At 44.8% G+C, this 22831-nt stretch overlaps 1 protein-coding gene across 30 annotated transcripts in view; it reads left to right on the plus strand.

Annotated features, from left to right (window-relative positions):
* RERE (arginine-glutamic acid dipeptide repeats) overlaps positions 1–22831 on the plus strand; it is a 340184-nt gene that overhangs the window by 132210 nt on the left and 185143 nt on the right. For 20 of the 30 annotated variants that reach the window (XM_083628418.1, XM_083628429.1, XM_083628432.1 and 17 more), the window contains 2 exons: positions 10461–10531; positions 11439–11501. In XM_083628418.1, the coding sequence (XP_083484544.1) occupies positions 10461–10531; positions 11439–11501 (134 nt within the window). The remainder of the gene's footprint in view (positions 1–10460; positions 10532–11438; positions 11502–22831) is intronic. The other 10 variants (XM_083628424.1, XM_083628441.1, XM_083628427.1 and 7 more) reach the window with 1 other exon arrangement.

The following is a 22831-nucleotide window of genomic DNA, read 5'->3' on the forward strand; positions in this document are numbered from 1 at the left end:
CTCCAGCCTTGGTGGGCTCTTCTCTCCTCGCCCCGCAACACCTTTTTTGTTGGAGCAGGCAGGCAAAGGTTTGAAAGTGCCTGCTGCAAGGGCAGGTGTGTTTAGGGAATGAGCTTCTCTAAAGAAATTAAAAGAGGGTCTTTAAAAAATGATATCAATGGAATGTGGCACTTTAATAATAAAAAGGCACTGTTAATAACTTGCCAAGAGTGGATGCTTTCATTATTGCTATTACCACAGCTACAGATGAAGTTAATTGTCTTGGACTGCTTACAGATCTTGATAAATAGAATTTTGCTGGCCTCCACGCAGCTTAAAGCACAGCAGTGAGAAGGCGCACTTAAATGTCTCTCTCTCTGGCAGTGTGTACATTTGTGAAGAGATCTTTTGTTGTTTGCTTAATAATAAAAGGATGTGTACATGGAGATCTCTGATTATTTCCAGAACATCCCTAAGATCTGCTTGTTCTAGCCTTTCAGTAGAAAATGGCACAAATGGGATATATCATCATAAGTGCAAATGTTATGCAGATTGTTAATTGTGTACCAATAAAATGCGAGAGCTCTGATGTAGCCCTTCAGTGCTGAGCCAGTTGCTGCAGTCTGTTTTGGAGGAAAGTGCAGCAGGAGAGCAGAGAGCTGTGAAAGACCCCCAGGAGGAAAGTGCAGGGCCAAGAAATGTGTGCCTGTCAGCTGAAGATGCTTTTAGTTAGGCTTTGAGCGCTGAGTTGGCAGCAGGGGGGTTGTAGATGGTCCATGTTGGTGGCTTTCAAGGAACATTTTTCCCCCCAGGAAGAAAGTGCACCATTGAGAGCCCGAGGCGTTGATCTGTTTGGATGATGCAAGCTTGGACTATTATAGTACTAAAACCCAAGAGGCTCATAATTGGATTGTGGTGTGTGTGTGTGTGTGTGTGTGTGTGTGTGAATAAATTGGATTGCATTTACACTCTGTGTGTTTGTGTGCATGCACACATACAGGCTTTGAAAGTTTCTCTCTGTCTTCTTTTAAACAATGTTTTGATGTTTTTTATTGAGAATGCTGATATTTTTGTAAACTGCTTAGAGATTTTAGTACGATCATATGGTATTAAAATTTTGTAAAATAAAAAATTTAAATTGTCAAAGGGCTGAAGATCTCCTTGCTGTCTTTCTCATTTTTTAAAATATTTGCCATCAACTTGAAAGGCAGGACAAACCAGTGCTGTTGAAAGGCTTTAAACCCAACAGGTGAGTAAGGGAAGGCGTGCCACATAACAAAATCTACTTTTAAAGCGTGGCTTTAAAAGAGGACTAGACAAAATCCTGGAGGATGATCTGTCAGTAGCTACTAGCCACAATGGCTGCATTCTACCTCCACTGTTAGAGTCAGAATGCCTCTGAACACCCCTTGCTGGAAACCAAAGGGGGGGAGAAGGCTCTTGTGCTCAGGTCCTGATTGCCAATTTCCTACAGGAATCTGGTTGGCCACGGTGAGAACAGGATGCTGGACTGAATGGGCCACTGGCTTGATCCAGCAGGCTTTTCTTTTTTGTGTTCTTAACTGCTGGATCATATTTATGTCTGAGGACATGTGGTCAGTCAGGTATCTACCCACTGGGATGTAGGTCAGTGGTGTGCATTTCAGGATCAGCCCTGTGTTGTTCCCTTTAGAGCAGGGATGGAGAACTTGCAGGACCACCCCCCCCCCAGATGCTGCTAGACTCTAACGCCCATTAGCCCCAGCCAGCATGGCCAATGGTCAGGGGCGATGGGTGTTTTAGTCCACTTGCATCTGGAGGACCGCCAGTTCCCCATCCCTGCTTCAGAGTACAGTACACAATATAAGTAGTATTTTCAATATATATATAGGCATGGCAAGTCCATTGCCTTCCTCTGTCACACAGGTCTGTGTACCTTCACTATTTCACAGTCCACATGCATGTCCTCCTCCCCAGCCTGGCCAGTGCAGAAAGCCAATAAATTGGAAAGAATTAATTTGTGCAAACAACCTTGCAGCTTTCTGGATATTTGAGTTTTGAAGCTTTTATATTTGTGTCTCCATCGTACTCTTTATTGCCGCTGTGGTTGATGGCAGATGGACTTGGTATAGTTACTGGATTGGGGATAGCTGCATAATGGGTTGGGGTGCCACTGCAGGTGCATCTGCTTCGCACAATCGGCAGATAATTGGTAAGGGGGCAGTTTTTGCAGAGAACAGTTGCTTTGATGGCTTAGGGAAGCCACAGAAAGGATGTCTATAATAGGATAAATCTTCTAATTCTTGAACTGCGGTGGGGTAATGTACAGTTTCCCCTTGGAGATAGGTTTCCTTCTGTTCTTTGGAAGCTGTAGAAATTGTCCCTATAATCCAGGTGTCTTAAAGCAAGTGACAGACAGATCCAGGAGCATTGTGGCCTCTTCATTGCCAGCAGTGTTTAAATGAGCTCACAGTTCCCCAGTGCTGAGCAAGTGGTGTGTTTGCTCATGGGCTGCCCTGTACTGTTCCTCCATCAGCCCTTTTGAGGAAACTAACAGATTTTCTTCCCATCTCTGCTCCCAGGGAGCCTTTAAAAAGGCAGAGGTAGCTAAAATGGTGCACTCCAAATGTATTGGGGTTCCAACACATGTCCAGCACAGCCGACAGGCACACATGATGGCAGTTGCAATGTAATAACATATGGAGGGAACTACATTGCCTGCCCCCTGATTTAGGGTACCAGACAGCTTTCCAGTTCAACATTTGCTGTAAAATCCACTTTGCTTTGTGGTGCTTGGGTAGAGAAATATACAGCACTGGTGATGACAGGACGTGGAGTGCTTCAGGACCTTGAACTAGGCTGCCATTTTCATTGGGTTCCCCAGTGCATCCATCAGAACAGAACTGGCATTGAGGTTGGCAGTACTGAGCAACAGTCAAGGTTGCCCAATACTCTGCTCATGTGTGCTTCTTAACCCAGATGTAGACGGCAGCCTGTGTCTCCTCTTCCAGAATCCGGAAATACGAAACACGATGTGATGTTGTCATAATGTGAAATTCCATGCTACATGAGAGGCAGTGGGTGAAATGAAGTAGGCAGTGCAATGATGCATCCTTGCATTGCTAGATGTTACGGTAGAGCTTCTCTCAGGCAGGCCTTGGCTAAGCCAACAAGGGAGGAGCAGAGGAGATGTTCTGAAATTAATGAACCTAAGTTAGTCATGTCCATTAACTTCAATGGATCTGCTCTGAGGAGGATAGATTGGATAGAACCCAGAGTTAGGAACACACTGCCCACAATTTTTATCTTGGCCATTTAAGGCCAGCCAGAATATGGGCACGGAGCTACTGATTTTGGAAAAAACCCAGCTTCTGCTCTAACGCGTCATCCCAAACTAAAAAATAAGTGTTAAATTGCTGCACAAGGGTGCCAAAATGTTGTAGACATGTTTTACACTTTATGTTGGCCCAAGAGCTACACACCTAAACACCCTGTTTCCTGCACTGGCTTTTAAGGAATCTCAGTGAGAAGAGAAGTAGCTTCTGACCCTGGATGGGACTTGAATTCCTGTTCACTCTGGAGATGGGGCTTTGTAATGGAAATGTCGACACACACAAATCGGGGAGCTATAATTTTCTTCTCGCTTTATCTCACAAATGAGCTGAAAAGCCTGAGCAGGATAGGGTACTTGATCCATTCCTCCTTGTCAGTGGGAGAGGAGCTTGACTGGTGACAATCAAATTACAGATTCGGACCGCTCCACAGAATCTATTCCTCTCTGCGTCTCGTGGCTTCTTTCTCCCTCTGCAAATAAGCAATAGGATTCATAGCTTGCAAATAATAATAAGACAACCACAGCAACCTACCCCACCAATGTGTCAAACAAATGTGCCCCCCTTAAATGCCACTGCAAGATTAACAGTACACATCGTGGCGGAAAGGGGTCATGCATGATAAAGTGGCCTGCATTGCAAATAATAGTTTTCTGCGTGTAGGAATTAGACATATGAGTTGTTTTTTAAAAACAAACAAACGGGCGTTGGCTCTTTGAAGTTGTTGTGGCTACACTATAAACACTCAGTAGGAAACTGATGCCCATGAATGCGGCAGCTAGTCACTGGGTTTGGGATAGGACTTAACTTTAGGGGTTCTAGTTTAGTTTCTTCTTTTTAGTGAAAAATGCCATCCATCTGATGAGCACCAGGATTAGCCTCTCTTCCAATGCACAGCATTGTAAGGATTGTATCCTACTCAGAGCATACCCACTAAAATGAATGGGCCTCAATTCATTGACTTCAGTGGGTCTGCTCCCGGTGGAAGGCATTTGTGAGGCATCAACAGCTTTGGAGGAAGGCGAAAACAATCTATTCTCCAGCCTTCTTTTTTATGCTTTGCAACTTAGTCACCTGCAGGCAGTTGAAATATTATATCATCATTATTACTATTATTTACTTATTTTTATGTATATTTAGTTACTTGCCGTAGACAAGTGGCTATTTTCAAACGCTGCTATAACTAGAACAACTTTGCTTTTCATTCCAATTGTCTTTCAAGGTATCTTTGTCCATTTATCTGTGGCTCAGAGTGAGCGTGATCCAGAGATACTTAAGTGAGCTGGACAGGGATTTGAACCAAATCCGATACTCGTTTTCAACAAACCGCATTTCTCTTCTCCCTCGCCCCCATTTCTCCTCTTCATTTTGGCAGAAGAATGGTTTGGGAAGAACTCTTAAATATTCTGGACGACTAACAATTCCGTGCTAGTATATAGGAACCTGAATTTTTATGCAGCTCTATGCAGTGCAGGATCCTAAAATCTGGTGGGAGCTCTCCACCTCCACCCACTCCCACCTCCGAAAAGGCCTACAAATGTTGAATTAATTTCTTTTTGTTTTAATACCAGTCCAATGTAAGAACAACCGGAAACCGGGGGCATTGCCTACATAGCTGTTGAGGGCTTTGCGACTTCAAGTGGTGATGTGCCAAGGGACCCTTGCTACTTCAAGCCTCCCTCTGTTGGGGATTCTTCACTGGCAGATTGTAGGTAGCTGAAGTGATTAGCTTCTGGCATCTGGTGTTTTACAAGAGCCTTTTTTAAAAATAAAAAAGCAACTGTAGTGAAAGCTTTCCTGGCAGTGGGGTAAAAGGAATTTGGAAACATTAAGGGGAGGGGGAAATGGAAAAGATTCTGTTGCAGAATTGACACCTGACCTTGTTTTCCAGTGGCATTGTTTCCTAGTTGCTTCGCTTAAAAACTTCTGTGTCTGCGTATTTTAAATGATTATGGAAATTCTAGTTTTTACATATTTCTGAACCAAAAAGGAAGTAGCAAAGGTAGGTATTGATGGTCAGGTAAATTCTGTAAGAAAGAGTTCTCTAATTTTCTGAAGAAGTTCTTATTTTTCCTGTTCTTTTAAATTTCTGCTGTGTTTGCATTTTTTGCATGTTGACAGTGCTTTGGTTCTTCCTGTGAATTTATCTTTCAACTTTACACCCCCCCCCCAAAAAAAAATCGCGGGGGAGGGAACCACAAACACAAACCCTCTTGAAAGATCTTAAACTTCTCTGAGAAACCACAAACAGCTTTGTAGAACCTCATGATATCTGAGTTCATCTCTGTGCTTTAGTGGGCTGAGTCACGAATTTGCAGCTAGCTCTACCAGGATGCATCTGGTGAGTGCAGGTTTGTCAAGCTGACTTGACATGCCAGGAATCTGCTTCCTGATGATGAAGTGCCAGCGAGGTGGAAGTCCAAGGTGTATAGTTCAAACACAGGCTACAGCTTGACGCTTGAAAGGAGGCTTTGGTTTAAAAGCAGCAATGGAGAAACCTCCTGTTCACCCTTCTTCCCCTCCTCTTCTTTTTTCTTTTCTTTTTGCACTGCCAAGTGAGACATTCTGAACCACAGCTTCAGTTATGTTACGATTTTTCACATGTTGGGTCCAGCTGGATGGATGTGACATTTTGATTGCCTGCCTGCCATTCTCTCATCCCAGGTTGTTGGCAAGCGAATATCAGGTACCTTATACTGTCTGCCACTGCAGCTGATTGCCAGGACTGGGATATACCAGTCAGGAGCAGCATTGGTGTGGCTGGCTGGAGGGCAATACTGCAACTTCTAGTGCAGCACTTATCAGGTGACACGATGGGGCCAATAGGATTCCTCTTGATCCTATAAATTTTCAGGCTTTGGCCAGGCTCCTCAATGTGAGCATCTTGTTCTTTTGAGTGAAGACAAAGCCGCTTTTTGGATTGTCCCCACCGGCTTACTTGCCTGCTGCGTGCTTTGCTTCCAGATCACCACCCCTGACCTCCTTCAGTGCTGGTTGGCCACCGATGCTGAACTAGATGGTCTGTTCCAGCTTGGCTGTTGTGTTCTTATACTAGTTTCTCCCAAACTGTGTTTCAACTTAAGGGACAAATAAGTGCTAGAGGCAGTTGGACCACCTTTTCCAACCATGCTGTGAACACAATATTTGTCTACCATAGGGGATGGGTCAAAGCCTAGTGGGAGAGCATCTGCCTTGCATGTAGAAGGTCCCAGGTCCAACCATCAGCATATCCAAGTAGGGCAGAGAGAGACTATGTTCCACCTGCGTGGCTGAATTAGGTGCAGTATATGGGGTGGCCCCTGTCCTGGTCTCTTTGTTAGTGATGCTGTAAACTAAAATCCTGTATCTAATCATTGACATGAGGTGTGCTTCTCTTCCCTCTTCTCACTGGCAGCATAAAACCCCATCACTCCTATCACAAAAGAACCAGAGGCTTAAATTCTGTCAAATCCCATCTTTGATAATACTCTCAGCTTATCTAAATTCATCCTTCAATGTCAGTTTGTTTTTAAGCATTCCACCCTGTTGAATTATTTTGTGGTATCACACTTAAGCAGTTGCAGGAATTTTATCCCTTGAGGTGGTTGGCCCTCTCTCTCTCTCTCTCTCTCTCTCTCTCTCTCTCTCCCCCTCCCTCCCTCCCTCCCTCTCTTCCTCTCCAGTGATCGAAGAAATTAATTCCTCAGCATACGGCCTCAATTTCAGCTTGTGGTATATAATCTTTCAGGATGAAAGACATATTTCCATAAACGTAAGAGACTTTATAGTGAAGATAATGCACTCTTAGAATTGCTGGCTGTAAAGAGATGTAGAAGGAGAGCTATTGCTCGACTCTGTCTCCTTTCCTCCTCTTTTCCCCTCCCACTTCTTCAACAATTAGGTATTAAAGCAATGGGGAGAGAGAGGGAGAGAGAGCATACAATATATTCTGCATGTGGATTATTCACAGATATGCCTCTTGGCAGAACAGCATGTACGCTTCCAGAAAGTGAGCAAGAGAGCAAAGGAAGAGGCACGTTGTCGTGTCCAAACGGTGTCTCAGGAGCCATCTGCAGCTCCTGGGCAGTTCAGTAAATAGAAAAGGAACAGAACTAAACAAGGAAAGAAGAGACACTCTTGATTGCCTCACTTGATTGTCCCCACCCCCTTTCTCTTTCCCCATTCCCCCTCAATTCTATGTAGTGGGGTTAAATGAGTCGATCAGAGACGGAGGTTGGGGGGAACCCCTGTGAATTTCAGCTAGAGCTGGTAGATCAATTACCTACTGAAACCCTTTAGAATGCCAAGTGAGCCGTGTTTGGCTAGTGAATCTGGGTTAGAGAGCAGGCTTTACCTATTACAATTACACAGATATGAAGAAGAGGAGGAGTTTGGATTTGATATCCCGCTTTATCACTACCCTAAGGAGTCTCAAAGCGGCTAACAATCTCCTTTCCCTTTCCTCCCCTGTGAGGTGACTGAGGCTGAGAGACTTCAGAGAAGTGTGACTAGCCCAAGGTCACCCAGCAGCTGTGTGTGGAGGAGCGGGGAATCAAACCCGGTTCACCAGATTACGAGTCCACTGCCCTTAACCACTACACCACACTGGCTCCTTTTGCTTTTCAGTAAGAAAATAATAAAGTTGCTTATTGCCGTAGATGCATAACTCTGATAGAAAAGGTTTCTAGTTCTAGTCTTTAACTAGTCCAGAGGAGAACAAGCTAGTCATGTTGGCTCATTTCTTCTTCTCTCAGAGGATATTTAGAAGGCGACCTCTCGTCTTTAGGTCTGAGAGGGAAGTGTATGGTAGAGGAAGTAATAAACAGGATGCAACCTAAGACTAAAGGACAAGGAGATAGAGGGGGCAGCTGAAGAGGTTGATGATACAGCTGGAGGTCCCTCAATCTTTCTGTTTTAACCCATGCAAACCCCTGTTCTGCACCCAAACTTTAGTGGGAAGGGAGTATGTGTCTGGGACTCTGGCTAAAAAACGGACCCAAGCAGTGGGGTTTTTTTCTCCAGGGGGTGCTCAAGGGTACGCAGTACCAGCACCCCCTTTTTGTTGTGGCATTTATGGTAACAACTTAATGGTGAGTTACCAGCACCTATTTTTCCAGGGAAAAAACCACTGGTCCCTTGGGGCAAGCAGGGCAGCCTAGGAGTTTGGAAGGAACCTACCTGACCATCCCTCTCAGCAATGAGGTTTCCAGACTGAGGAAAGGCAGGAACTTTTCTGGGTCTTTATATTGGGACAGTGGCATGGGATTAGCGCTCTGGTGTCACCAGACTCCCATCCTACCCTGACTAGGGGATACTGGGTTTGTTGCGCGGTGGTACAGGTTTTCAAGGAACGAAAGAAACCTGAATCAGAAAATTTCCCGGTGTCTTAAATCAACTTGGGATCTGATTTTTAAGATGTTAATTGCATCTTTAAACACTGTCAGATTTGACTGGTATTGTAACCATTATTTCTGCTACTAATTAATGTTATGAAACGAGACATTTTTAGAAATGGAAACTTTCTCCTGCAGAGAATTATAACAGCAGAATTTCTTCTTCTTCTTCTTCTTCTTCTTCTTCTTCTTCTTCTTCTCCTCCTCCTCCTCCTCCTCCTCCTCCTCCTCCTCCTCCTCCTCAAAAACTCCTCAACAACTGCAGTTCCCTTCTCAGTTTTGGATTAGAAATGTAGCTGCCTGTTGATAAGTAGAGTTGTTTCTTCTTGCTTGAGAAGCCCTGCAGCTTTTAGTCTGAATGGACTTTCTCAAAGAGCCCTGTATTTGAGGAAGTTCCATCTGGGGAACTTGAGTCACCGTGGATCATACACACAGACACATTGGATGCTACATTATGTGCAAATCAGCCAGAACGGGGAAACATTTGATGCCTATCTGCAGAAGATTGGGGTGTGTTTTATAGACACTCTAAAGAGGATTTCCTGTTTTCTGACATCCAGTCCGCCACTGCTAGCCATCTTGAAGCCAATGCAGGTGCTGATTTTCTGCAGCCCCCCCTTTTTTACTGTAGCTTCTTGATAAATGGGGCGCATTTTATGCTATGATAACATATGACAAATATAACCACTTGGGCACCAGATTTTTTAAAGAATGGTTGTTGTTGCCTTTATATCCCGCCTTTTCCTCCAAGGAGCTTAAGATGGTATGCATGGTTCTTCCCCTCCTCATTCCCCACAACAATCTTGTCAGGTAAGTTAGGCTGAGAGGCAGTGACTGGCTCAAAATCAAAATTCATGGTCAAGTGGGGATTTGAACCCGGGTCTCCCAGGTTCAACATTATAACCTCTATACCACAGTGGCTCTTACTAGCTTACCTCCTTATATCTTCCAATATAATTTGTTTCATGGAAGCAAAAAAGCAAAAACCCATTCTCATCTAATGAAAGAACATGAGTTTTCCTGTCCTCTTATCAAGAGGCAGTGACAAGAAAGTCTGTAGTGAAAAATATAAAATTAGGGTGTTTTAGGATATGTTGGTTGTCCAATTTTACAGTAGAGGCTACTTTGAAAGGTCATACAGCATATAAATAACTTGTGCTTGTCATAGGGTAAGTGATTTCACGATTAGGAGTAAAACCAGGTTAGCACTGTTGGATTTTTAATGACTATTTAGCTGCAAGAAGTTTGACTTTGTTTCCTGTCTTGATTGACATAACTGTGTTAGGTTGTGACCTGGTCATTGTGCCAGTTTAATTATGGGGATCACTCTGGCAGTACTTGTTTTTGTGACACAGTTCCCCAGAGAATTGATCCTTAAAACAATATAAAGTGTCACAAAAGCCATATGTGGCTCAGGACTCCAGTACCTTAAGGACTGCTTCTTCCCACATGAACCAGCCCAGACCGTACGTTTGTCATGAGGTTCTTCTCCATGTGTCCCCTTAGCAGACAGTGCTGAGAGTGGCAGCATGAGAGTGTTCTCAGCGGTGGTGTCCTGCTTAGGGAATTCTCTCCCTAGAGAAGCACGCCTAGCCCCATTTTTAGGTGCCAGGCAGAAACATTTTTATTCACCTATTTATTCATTTATTTTCTTTGCACTAGATCACATTTTATAGTACTTTTCATTGTGAGTTGTTCATCTAAGGTTGTGTGGTTTCTCTGCATTTTTGTCAGGCTAGAGGAACTAGCTGCCATAAATTTAAGATTAACTCTCTTCCTTTATTTTTCTTTTTTAAAGATTGCGTGTATATTGAGAGTCGGCGACCAAACACTCCATACTTCATCTGTAGCATTCAAGACTTCAAATTGGTAAGCAACAGCAATTTTAAAAAACATAATATTGGGAACTTTTCAAAGACTACTTTTTATTGCAACCAAAACCTTCCTGGCAATTGCTACTCTCCACGGTCATGATTCTTGTTTACCTATCTCTCGTTCTTTGACAGTCTTTATTTTTGCATTGTGAGGGTGAACATGGGCTGTTACTAGGTGCCACTTTATGTAATTACTACGGTTACTACAATGTTATATTCTAGTGCACTTCTGGTAATTTCTCACAAGCTATAAATGTGTGGCACCTATGGATGATAAGGAAGAAATGCCTTACTTTTATGACCTGCACAGAGTATGTGCCTCTTTCTTGCATGTTTACCATTGTGGGCTTAGGTATGAACATAGGAAGCTATTTCATACCAGGCCAGACTTTGTCCATGCATCCTAGCCTCCATATGTAGCTGTAGGTTAAGATCTTCAGCAAAGACTCGCTAGGCAAGAACCTTTGGCCCCCCCAGATGTTGTTGAACTACAACTCCCATCATCCCTGGCCATTGGCCATGCTTGTTGAGGCTGATGGGAATTGTAGTTCAGCTGTATCTGGAGGGCCGCAGGTTTCCCACACCTTGCTTTATTATCTGCAGCAGAGGGCTTTCTGTGGATACTCCTACCATCTGAGGTGGGGTGGATGGCAAGTTGGGAAGAGGGCCTTCACATTGGTGGTGGCCAAACTGTGGAAAGTTACCCTGGAGAACTTGGCATCTACCTTACAGGGAGACGGGGGACCCTTTTTTATTTTCCCAAGCACTTTCAGTATAATTTTAACCTTTTCTTATTGTGCTTACGTTGACCTTTGATATCTTGCTGACTCTTTTAAGTCGGTTACACTGTCCTCTGTTGTCTTTTATTTGTATTTTTTATGTAACCAACCTTGGGAACATAGCTCAGTGGTAGAGCACCCGCTCCGCGTGTAGGTGATCCCAGATTGAATCTCCAGCATCTGCAGGTAGGGCTGGGAGAGCCTCCCTTTTTTGAAATGCTGGCGAGTCTCTGCCAGTCAGTGTGGACAATACTGGGTCTTGGGCAGAGATGTGTCTTTGTCACCTGCTGCAAAGCTTATCTGCAGGCACACCACATGAGCTGTAACCAAGGATTGTTCTATGGCATACCACTCTGGGGGAGATAAACCATAAGTCCAGATTCAGATGTAATTGTAAACCAAACCATAGCCCAGCAGTGGAAAGTCCAGAGGAGGAACAAAGCAGCCACCATCTTCTCTCCAGGTGTCTGCTTGGTTGCTCATTCTTGCCAAGCCATGCTTTGGCTTAGCATTCTGTGCCAGCTGATTAAGTGTGCTTGGGTGTATTGAGCGCAGGATCCATGTGAACATGATGCCCAGTGGGTCTGCCATCCTTTGCCACCTACATCTGCTGACCACACATGACTTAAGACAGCAGCATTATGTAGGAACTTCCTACCAGGTTGCTCTTGAGGTCAGAAAGAGATCTGTTTTTCAAAAACTTAAATAAAATACACATATTTGGGTGGCCTGTTGCTCAGCTCTGTAAACCACCATCTGTTCCTCTCCCCAAATCTATCTTTTTTCTTTCTCCCTGCCTTCCCCCTTTTCTCTCGCCCCCTTCCCCTGCTGCTTCTGGTTAATGTTGTAAAGCTGCGGTGTTAGAGAATGTGCTTCCTTTCCCTGGTTACTTTGACAGTCTGTTTCAATATTTATGTGTCTGCTATTTTTACCCCCCGGAGATCTCAATTATGTACAGTTTCTCCCCTTACAGGTAATTTTTCACATCCTTCTGATTTTTGGAGCCAGTCCAGCTTCCTTAAAAAAAAAAAAAGCCTTTTTTGATGCCACTCCCCCCCTTTCAATCCCTGCTCTCTAGCAAATTCAATAATACCCTGACATGAACAATACTAGGTGTTTTTTTAAAAGTGATGGTTTTTAAAGCTACGAGACGTTTTAAGCCCCATTTATGCAATTTTGCACATTAGCAGGTGCTTTGGTGTTCAGGAGGAATTGCTCCTGCAAAAAAATAATGTTGGATTACAGTGCGAGTTGCCATTCTGGGCAGGAGTACCTGCTGAGCAACAGTAATTGCTTAGGGTATTAACAGCAATGAAAGCTGAAGCTTCTGTTGTCAGTATTGGTCTGCTACAACACATTAAAGCTGTCTGCAAAACAGCGTGGGAAGCGGAGCACAATATGTTTTAGTACCTTTATGTATATCTTCTTTTTTAAAAAAACAACACCACACACACACAGCACAATCTGACAACCTCCTTGTGTTTCTTAAATCTCTTGCTTTCAGATTTTGCATTTAGCTTAGGGTGGCAGTGATGTATAACTCTTAACTGTGATGCTGACTTTTCTTTTATGGAATAGCTATATTTACAGCCTGCCTGCTTCCCTCCCTCCCTCCCTCCCTCCCTCCCTCCCTCTCTCTCTCTCTCTCTCTCCCTCCCTCCCTCCCTCCCTCTCTCTCAAAAATGAAATAAAATGTTTTTATTTCATTTTACAACATATAATAAGCAGCAACTGTTAGAAACATCTTGACTGTTTTTGCATTATTCACCCATAAGAGCTTTCAGGGAACCGTGAATGAAAGGAAAATACATTATCATACCATACAAATAGCACACAGTGATATAGGCAACTCGCTCACGCTTACTTTATTTATGTGATCACAGTTTTGCACAGGTTGGGGGCGGGAATAAATAAATAAATGGAGAGCGGAGGAATAGCTGCAGAAAGGAGGTGTTACAGAAGTGGGTCCAATTGCGACTACGTGGTGATTTCTGGGTGCTAGGTTGGTGGCAACAGTTTAAAAAGCTCTGCAGTTAATACCATTTCCATTTTCACTTTCTTTGTTTCTCCTTCTTGCATCCTGGGACAAGCTACAGCCAAGCAACGTAGTTGAGATTGTAGAATTGTAGCACACCCAAGGGTCATCTAGTCCAACCCTCTCGCAAATAGCCATTCCGTTGTGGTGACTGTAACCTAGGTGCCATTTGGCGCCTAGCTTATATATCTGAGTTTCTAACACTGCCAAGAGGAGGGTGGCAGTTCTGAATGAGCAGCCTTCAGTCTCTGTTGGCATAAATCTCACACTCTCACAAAGACCACCCAGTACAGACCAAGAGCTCTCAATTGCACCTTTGCCGGCGCTGCTGGCTGTGCTGCTGTTTGAAGCAGACAAGTGGCAGGTCTGGAGCTCAGCTGCTCATTGGCAGGAGAGCCCTTTCAGCTCCAAAATGTAGCCTGATTTCAGAATGGAAGGGAGCGAACCCTGGGGAAAAATCTTTTCAAGACTGTGCTGGCTTGATATCCTTATTCCTGTGACACTATGGAATCTTGGCAGCAAGGAAAGCCGTATGGATAGTCCAGTTAAATACCCTCTTTTTGAAGTTGCTCTCCTTTCTCTTTCCCCCGCCCCGAATCCCTCCCAAAATCTTCCTTGGGCTGTATTTTGGCTCCAGTCTATTCTCCCTTGCCATAATATTAGAGTGGTTTTACTGCCTCTTTCACCAGGTCTCTCTTGCTCATTAACTGGTGGCCCAGTTGTAAATTTTCCTCATTACTCCAGTCCTCTTTGCAAACTTTTGCCTTTGCGATAATTGCTGGCTGACTGACTTGGCTAGAATTGATCACTCGTATTTCTCCAGTGGCCTCTTGCAGTTTTGTGTGTGTGTGTTTTTAAATGCAGATTTAAATCTAAAATTAATTGGTTGCCCTTCCACTGGCTGTCCTTGAGTGTATCTGAAAGTGGAAAGGGGTCAGTGTCTCTGTGTGTGTTTTCTCCAGGAAACCTTAACATTTCCTGGCACCCAGCACATTGCAGCATAGAGAGTAACACTATTGATTTGTTTTTTAGGGCACAGCAGACTGCCAAACTGTTTTAGTCTGATCTGAACCAGATCCGGTTGGCAAAGCTCTGCTGTGCACCATGATCTAATATATCTCCCTCACTCGCAGATCCTAATTCAGTGTAATGATAGAGTAGCTGGAGGAGGCAAAAAATTGATTACTGGCTCCCAGACAGCAACGGCAACTTTTCTTGTTATAACATGCCAGATGTCTTCACTAATACGCCATTTCCCCCCCATTAATTCTGCTTTTGCAGGATAGCTCTGATTGCATGAGAACCTCCAGTTTCCAGAGTGGTGCAAGTTTTAATATAGTAATGCATACACTGGCAGAAAGATACACATATGCCTTTGTAAACATTTTGACCTGGTTCTGCACTGGAACAGATCTTTGTTTGTGAGAGATGTGCCAATATCTTTCCTTCCTCCAGGAATGATCACACCAGAGCTGGTTGCTTATCAAAGGTGGGAGTGATCCTGTACCAGCCTTCCCTAACCAGGTGCTCTTCAGATATTGCTGGGCAGAAAAAAAAATTCAAAATGGATCCCCCCCCCTGTTTTTATATTTCCACATCTCTCCTCCATTCAATATGTTCATTAGGAATAATGAACAGGTGCTGGTTCTGTTTGTTGGTCTAGTGCAGCCTGATTCAGTGGTCAGAGTTGATAGGAGTTATAGTCCTGCAACACCTGGAGGGCACTAGATTGTGGGAGGCAGATATAAACTATATTTTTAATAGTTTTTTCCTAAATAGCTAACTGGGTTCTCAGTACCTATTTAAATGCCCTATTTTTTAGATAAGGTATCCAAGTACCCAGAAGCCCCCAAATACTTCATGCAAATCCCTTCTTGATTGGACAAGAGTAATCTTGTTTTCCATTTGCCTGCAGCATATCGGAGTGCGTAAAGTAACAGATGATGTGGCAATTGAACAGGGCCCTCTCCAAAGTGCGAAAAGACGTGTATAGCTTTCTAAACTGGGCTTAGGGGGGCTATTTGTTTTTCTTCGTAATGGAACACAGTGGCACTGCTGTTGTTGCATTGCAGTGTACATTGTGGATGGGCTTTGTTGCACCTGTGTTCCTCTCTGTGAAAGGAACAAGATGCCCTTGTAGTGGACTTGGGTCACTTTACACTTACCGTCTATAGACATCGTGATCAAGGCAGCAGCCTTGTTTTTAAGAGGCATGTGGCGGAATTGTAAGAATGCAGAACAATGCCACACAGGTTCTCCTGCTCATGGGGATTGCATTTCAATGTTAATTTTCCTTGCACGCGTTTTGATGGTTGGAAGATTTGTGTGGCATACACGAAATAAAATGAAATAAATGCACAGAAGCGGAAGGCAAGCCCTGTGACCAATTGCTGCTTCCTCCTCATACTGATGAGATCTCCCCCTCCCCGTTTAATTACCACAGCATTCAGACCTGTAAACTGGTATCAGTTTACAGATGCTTTTTGTCTAGCTGCACTACAGCAGGGGTCCCCAAACTGAGGCCCGCTGGCTGGATAAGGCCCGAGGGACTCGTTTATCTGGCCTGTGGCGACCGCTGCTGCCCCCCCTGTCCGCTCTTACCGGCACTGCACTGCGCAGCTGCCCATTTCCGGGTTGGAGGAGCACCGGAAATAGCTTGTGCGCATGCGCACGCGTTATTTGCGCACTCACAAGCATTATTACTGGTGCACATCCGGGTCAGAGGAGGCCCATGCACATGTGCACAAGCTATTTCCGGTGCTCCTCCAACCCGGAAGTGCACTGGAAGCGCTCCCCCACTCCCCCGCCCTCCAGCCCGCTGCACGATCAGCGCTGGAGACACCGGCCCGAGGCGAGGTAAGTTTGCTGACCCCTGCTCTACAGCATGGTTAATGATCGTGGTAGTGCCACAACTGTTTGTTTGAAAAGTAAAATAAGGACTAGCGCTGCTGAATCAGATCAAAGATTCATCTAACCCAGGGGTGCAGAACTGATAGGTGGTCAGGACAGCCCACCTCTCAATGCTGGGTGACCCAGTTTTGCCTGCAAGGTTTGCAATCAAAGTATGTGAGTAAAGGCACAGCCCTGTGCTTTTCAAATGCTGCCAATCTGCTGCATAGGGTCTGCTTGCAAATCCCCTTTTGACTCAGCCGTGTCTTTCCTGCCCCACAACTGACACCATATATGGCATCTCATGTAAGGGGGGTAGGACATGGCTTGGTCAAAATAGTGTTGCAAGCCAAAGATGGAGGCCTGATGGAATTAATTAGCTGCCAGGCTAACTTCATGCTGCAGGTTTTGATGCATAAATCCTTATGCAGCTTGGGACCAGGATACTGGAAAGATCTTCTCACTCCTTATATACTCAGTTGATCACTGCATTCTGCAGGTGAGGACTTCTTGAAGATACCATCTTACCGGGAGGGTTGTTCTGTACGACATAGGAATCAAGCCTTTAGTGTGGTGGCCCCTGTTATTTAGAATTTCCTCTCCTTTATTATTCAACATTTCTCTTGTTAGCGCCTACTGAAGTCATTCCTCTTCCAACAAGACTTTTAAGTCGAGATGTTTCCCAATCGGCATCTGCATTATAATTGTTTTCAATGTTTCATCCCCTTGGGAGGAACGGCGGGATATAAATTTAATAAATAGATAAAAATAAGCAATTAAGCCAGTGGGCCAGAGGTTTCCCCATCACTGATCTGGCCTATCCTCTTTTATCCTGCATCAGCCACCCTGCTGCCTCCAGGAAGCCCATAAAAGGCAAATGCCTTCCCTGTTTTTGCATGTTATGGATTTAAAAGCTTGTTTCGTTTTTGGGTGTGGGTGGGCAGAGCTCCATGATTTGCTTAACTCCTGAAAAGCTTCAGTTCTTTTATCTTGACTAATTACCAAGAAGCTGATCTCTGGGATGTTTGCTAGCTGTCATGCCTTGCCATTAGTGCTTTAGCTGCTCTGCTGTTTGCAATATGAAGACAATCTCCCCTCCGCCAGCGTCATTCATTGGCTCATTTGTTTAGATTTTGGGGGTGGTCTGTTATTGCTATTCTTCTGTGGTGGTGGCACTGGCCTTTTTCTTCTTTGCCCTATACCTCTGTCTTCCATTTTGGGAAAATCTGCCCATATTCACATTGTTCAGAAATTGGTATTTCAGGTGCATCCACATGATAGGAGCAGTTTGTTTGTTTGTTTGTTTGTTTGTTTGTATAAAAGCTTTTGAGTGCCCACCCCCTTCAGCTAAGCTGCATGAGACAATAACTTCAAATACAAAACAAAAGTGTAGAGTGACTGTGGGAGAATTCAGCATATAACTACCATAAAGCAGGTAAAACATCATACAGTAAATTGATACTGCCTGTTTAAAAGCCTGAGCAAATTTTTAACAGCAGTCTTTGTTTTCTGGTACTGGGATTACAGGCATCCCCTCACTTACATGGGGGTTACATTCCAGTCCCCTCACTTGTAGCTGAAATTGTCGGGAGCACTCTCTAAAAAGCCTTCAAATGCCCTTTTTTCCTGTTCTCCACCACCCTCTCCCACTCTTTCCTGAACCCAGACCCAAATATCTAAAAGTTGAAGCTTTGGGGCCAGCTAGAGGCTGGAGGACCTGCGGGAAAGCTGCTGCTGCTGCTGCACTGCCCTACGCATCAGCCTTTAGACGGAGAGGCTGAGCAGCGAAAACAAAGCCCCACTATGCCTCAGATCCTTTGGAGCATCCTCTGCCTTCACAGATGTCCTCTTTGAGCTTCGGGAGAGTCAAGTACCCCTGGGAAAAGCATTCTGAAACAAGGGGCTGCTACTGAAAAGGACCCTTCTCTGGTCCCCACCCACCTAACTTCAGATGGTGGGGAGATCCTGAGTGGAGTGTCAGATGATGAATTCAGCGTACAGGACACTGTGATAGGATGCAGTACTTTAGGCACCCAAGTCATTCAGAGCTTTAGTTGCCTCCGAACCACAATGGGGTTGGCGTAAAACGTTGAGCTGGTGACCTGATAATCATATTGAAATGGAAAGAGATCGGCTCTTAGCCTAAATATTTAGCAAGCCTTTGAGTTTTACTTCACTGTAAATCAGGCAGTGTGTGTGTAGCACAGAAAATAAAGTGGGAACTTGCATGTCTGGTTGAGTTTTCAGGCTGATTAGCTTCTGCAGCATGGGTGCTAATTAGATTGCCCTGTAGCCAGTGGTGAATCTTTTCCCTTTTGCTAGCTAGCGAATTGAAAGACTAAAGCAGTGGAAACACCGTTGAGGACTAAGGGCTACCACTTTCGATGGTCTTGCCTGTTGTGCAGATCTGTTGCCCACCAGATGTTGATGGTCTAGACCAGTGTTTCCCAACCTTGTGCCTCCAGCTGTTTTTGGACTACAATTCCCATCATCCCTTGCCACTGGTCTTGCTAGTCAGGGATGATGGGAGTTGTAGTTCAAAAACAGCTGGAGGCACAAGGTTGGGAAACACTGGTCTAGACTACTCATTGTGCCTTTGAATGCCAGTTGCTGGGAATCCCAAGTAGGGAGAGGGCTGTTGAATTCAGGTCCTGCTTGCAGGCTTCCCAGTTGGCCGCTGTGAGAACAGGATGCTGGACCATGATGTGCCATTGCCTTATCAAGGCTTTTCTTAAGTTCTTACTGTTGGCCATGCAGGCTGATGGGAGTTGGTGTCTAAAGGTTACACGGTGCTGTGCCAGTCTGGAGTGCCACTGGCTTCCCAGCCCTGAATTAGAAGCTAGCCAGCTTTGCAGGGTTTGTTACCCTAGTGTGTCAGTGAGAAGAGGAGGGGATTTGTCCTCTCACTGGTGCATTTAGGCTTTCTTCCCACCCGCTTCCTTTCAGGAAGCAATTATTGCAAGGGTGAGGACATCAACATGAAGTCTGAATTGGGGCTGTAAGTGCAGTGGGTTGTATCCTGCTATGATACCCTAAGAGTAGACTTGATTTCAATGGGTTAGGGCTAACATTGGATACAGCCTAGTATGGCTGAGGGAGCTACCAGGGCAGAGAGGGAAGAAAGGATGAAAATAGGCTCAAGAAATACAAAGTGAATGTGGCCATGCCCTACACACAGCAGCGGACATGGTGGAGAAAAGCTCACAGCAGCCCATTCATGTCCACAGCTACTTCTGATTTACAACTCCCTTCCTGGGCGTTACCTGCTCTGTTTTCACTGACAGCCAGTTTACTTTGAAAGTTTCTTCCTCTCTCCCCGTTTCCCATAATAATAGAGTTTGGGAGTCATCCAGAGAAGCTGACTAGCAGGGTGGATTCGTGACAGACAAAAGGAAGGACCTCTTCACGCAGCATGTAATTAATTTATGGGACTCGCTGCCATAGCATTAGATGGCTTTAAAAGAGGATTAGACAAATTCATGGAGGATCAGTCTATCAATGGCTATTAGCTATGATGGCTATATGCAACTCCTGTTTCAGAGACAGAATATTACTTCATATCAATTGCAGGAGAGGGCTGTTGCTTTCGCAGCCTGGCTTGAGGGTTTCCAGAGGTCTCAAATTGGTCGCAGTTGGAGCAGAGTGCAGAAATTGATGGTCCAGCAGGGCTCTTCTTATATGCTTAGGCTGTTCATATTATTTTAGAGATACAAAAACCACCCTTTACACTTCTTTTTAAACAAGCATTTGATTCTGTTGTTGCATAATTTAATTTATTGTTGGCTCTGCTTGTACTTTGTCCTTTGCTGCAGCTTTTAGTCTTGTCTATTTTTTGGTGATGTATTTTACTAATGGATTATTCTTTCTATTTTCTGTTATTTGTTTTTTTCTATTTTTTTCCCCACCACTTCCAGCAATTCTTGTTGGGAGTAGTAGCCTTTTCAGATCCGAGACCCAAACATGCATTGGCAACCTTTTTTTTTTTTTACCACTTTTTTTTCTTTTTTTAACCACACATTTTGATGGTGGTAGAGCTATAGTTTCAACTCACTGTGGAACAGCCATGAGCTAGTAGTGGGTGCTGAACCACAAGTTGAAGATCAGTGCATTGGAAGGGAAAATGAGAATGTAAAAGATTTGCTTAAATGAGTAGCATTGAATTATGCACAGTAGTGCAGAAATCCAGGTGCGTAAGTCATCACTAGCGTCTCATAAATTGGGTCTGGCACCTGGAGTACTGAAGGTAGGCAGGGAGCAGAGAGAAGGCAATTTATCCTTGTGTATCAACAACTGAGCTGATAGAAATGTTGGCTCCCTCCACAGTGAGTAGTAGTCTGTGCATCCAAAAGAAAAAGAAAAAAAGAGAGTAATAAAGCCTACCAGCACTGAGTCTCTTTCTTTCTCTCTTACTTTTCTTACCTCAAGTGCAGCGTGCGCACCAGCGACTGAATATCTCCCATTTCCCCTTTGTTAGCGGTTTGCCTTTCCGAGAAGCTCTCACTGTAAGGGAATATTACAGAGGATATTTGCTTTAAGAGCAGCTTCCTGCACCGCCATCTGCTCCTTTTAACTTAATCCTGCAGTGAACTGAAGGCATATTCAATTTGTGGGCAACAGGAAACACGATTACGGTAACGCAGAGTTGATATAAACATGGTGTTTCTAACTTGATTTCAGGGCCCAGAGCAGAGAGGAAAGAGCTTGTGCTAAGAGGGGAGCTTCAGCTCTGGAGCAGGTTGCGGTGTGTTTGCTTTTGGTGGAACTTGTAAGGAAGAGTGTGCGTGCATCGAGATTTAGTTTGCTGGCTACAGGGCTGGTACACACAAGGCAACCTTTTGCTAGTTAAGCCAACAGTGGGCTTCCTCTGTCTGAAAGGAATAGACATACATCTGGTGCTCTTTCTGAAGCTGCTGGTGCTTCTGTGTTCATCTCCTGTGCATTCATTCTGACAGTTGAGTTGCAGGATGACATTTAGTCTAGTGTCCACACCCCTAAGTGCAAGTAGATAAATAGGTACCGCTTTACAGCGGGAAGGTAAACGGCGTTTCCGTGTGCTGCGCTGGTGCTGGCTCGCCAGAGCAGCTTCGTCACGCTGGCCACGTGACCCGGAAGTGTCTCCGGACAGCGCTGGCCCCCGGCCTCTTAAGTGAGATGGGCGCACAACCCTAGAGTTGGACACGACTGGCCCGTACGGGCAGGGGTACCTTTACCTTTACCTTTTACCACACAACTAATGCTGATCCTTTTTATTACTGAGCCTGACACTTTTGCCAGAGTGTCATAAGGTCTGCAAATGATGTTGTACACTGTTTCGTCAAGCTAAGTGAAAAGTTGGGTATAAATCCTGAATGAATGACCACCCAACCAACCATGTCCAACTACCGGCTTTGTGGGGAATTATTCCTCAACTCAAGCTTGATTTCAACTTTTGTGAATGGACGGCAGCTTCCAAAGCCCAAATATTGGATGTCTCTCATTCTGCTGGATTTTCTCTGTGCTAATGCGGGTGGCGCTATGGGTTAAACCACAGAGCCTAGGGCTTGCCGATCAGAAGGTTGGTGTTTCGAATCCCCGCGATGGGGTGAGCTCCCGTTGCTCAGTCCCTGCTCCTGCCAACCTAGCAGTTTGAAAGCACATCAAGTGCAAGTAGATAAATAGGTACCGCTCCGGCGGGAAGGTAAACGGCATTTCCGTGCGCTGCTCTGGTTCGCCAGAAGCGGCTCAGTCATGCTGGCCACATGACCCGGAAGCTGTACGCTGGCTCCCTCGGCCAATAAAGCGAGATGAGCGTCGCAACCCCAGCATCGGCCACGACCGGACCTAATGGTCAGGGGTTCCTTTACCTTTTTAACTTCTGTTGGAGTAAAACTCATGTCTTGAGCTTTGACTTAAATCTAGGAATGGGGAACTTGTGGTCTTTCAAATGTGGTTGGCCCCCAGCTTCCACAAGCCCCATCCAGCATCACCATTGGTCAGGGGGCTTACAACATCTGGATGGCCACAGGCCAGTGCTGAATTATCAAATAGGCAGAGTAGGTACTGGGCTTTGGGGCCTTTTAGGGCCCTCGCGACAATGGATCAAAATAATATTGATTTGAAAATTACATGGGGTTTAATCTGGCATTGCCACAGGCACCCCATTTTTGACTTGGATGTTCCCTTCCAAATCACTCTCATAAATAGGATGCCTTGGGTGAGATGTTCCCCAAATTTCAGCTTTCTTGCCTTTGGTGAAGTACCTTAACTCTCTGACACCTCCCATGAGTGAAGGAGTCACCCCTGAGCATCTTATGGCTGTGTCTTTTTTAAAGCACAGAGCTGTCTGGCACCACATGATTTGATTCCTTTCAAGTGCTTTTCGATAACTGTGATGGCTCGGAACAAGCGGAGGTTTTCACATTTCAGCATCTCAATTTGGAAAGGAGAAGTGGGCTACAAACCCTAGTATAAAATGCACATGTTTTATACTGCAGTTCTGTCCTGTCCTGTCCAGTTCCACCTATGCAATGCAGCACCTGTGCCGTGGAGAGGTTTGGCCATTTGGATTAACAAAAAAGATAGAATATGCACCCCCCCCAAACACACAAACCCA

Source organism: Podarcis filfolensis (assembly GCF_964270895.1).
Source record: "Podarcis filfolensis genome assembly, chromosome: 8".
In the NCBI taxonomy this organism is placed as follows: Eukaryota; Metazoa; Chordata; class Lepidosauria; order Squamata; family Lacertidae; genus Podarcis; species Podarcis filfolensis.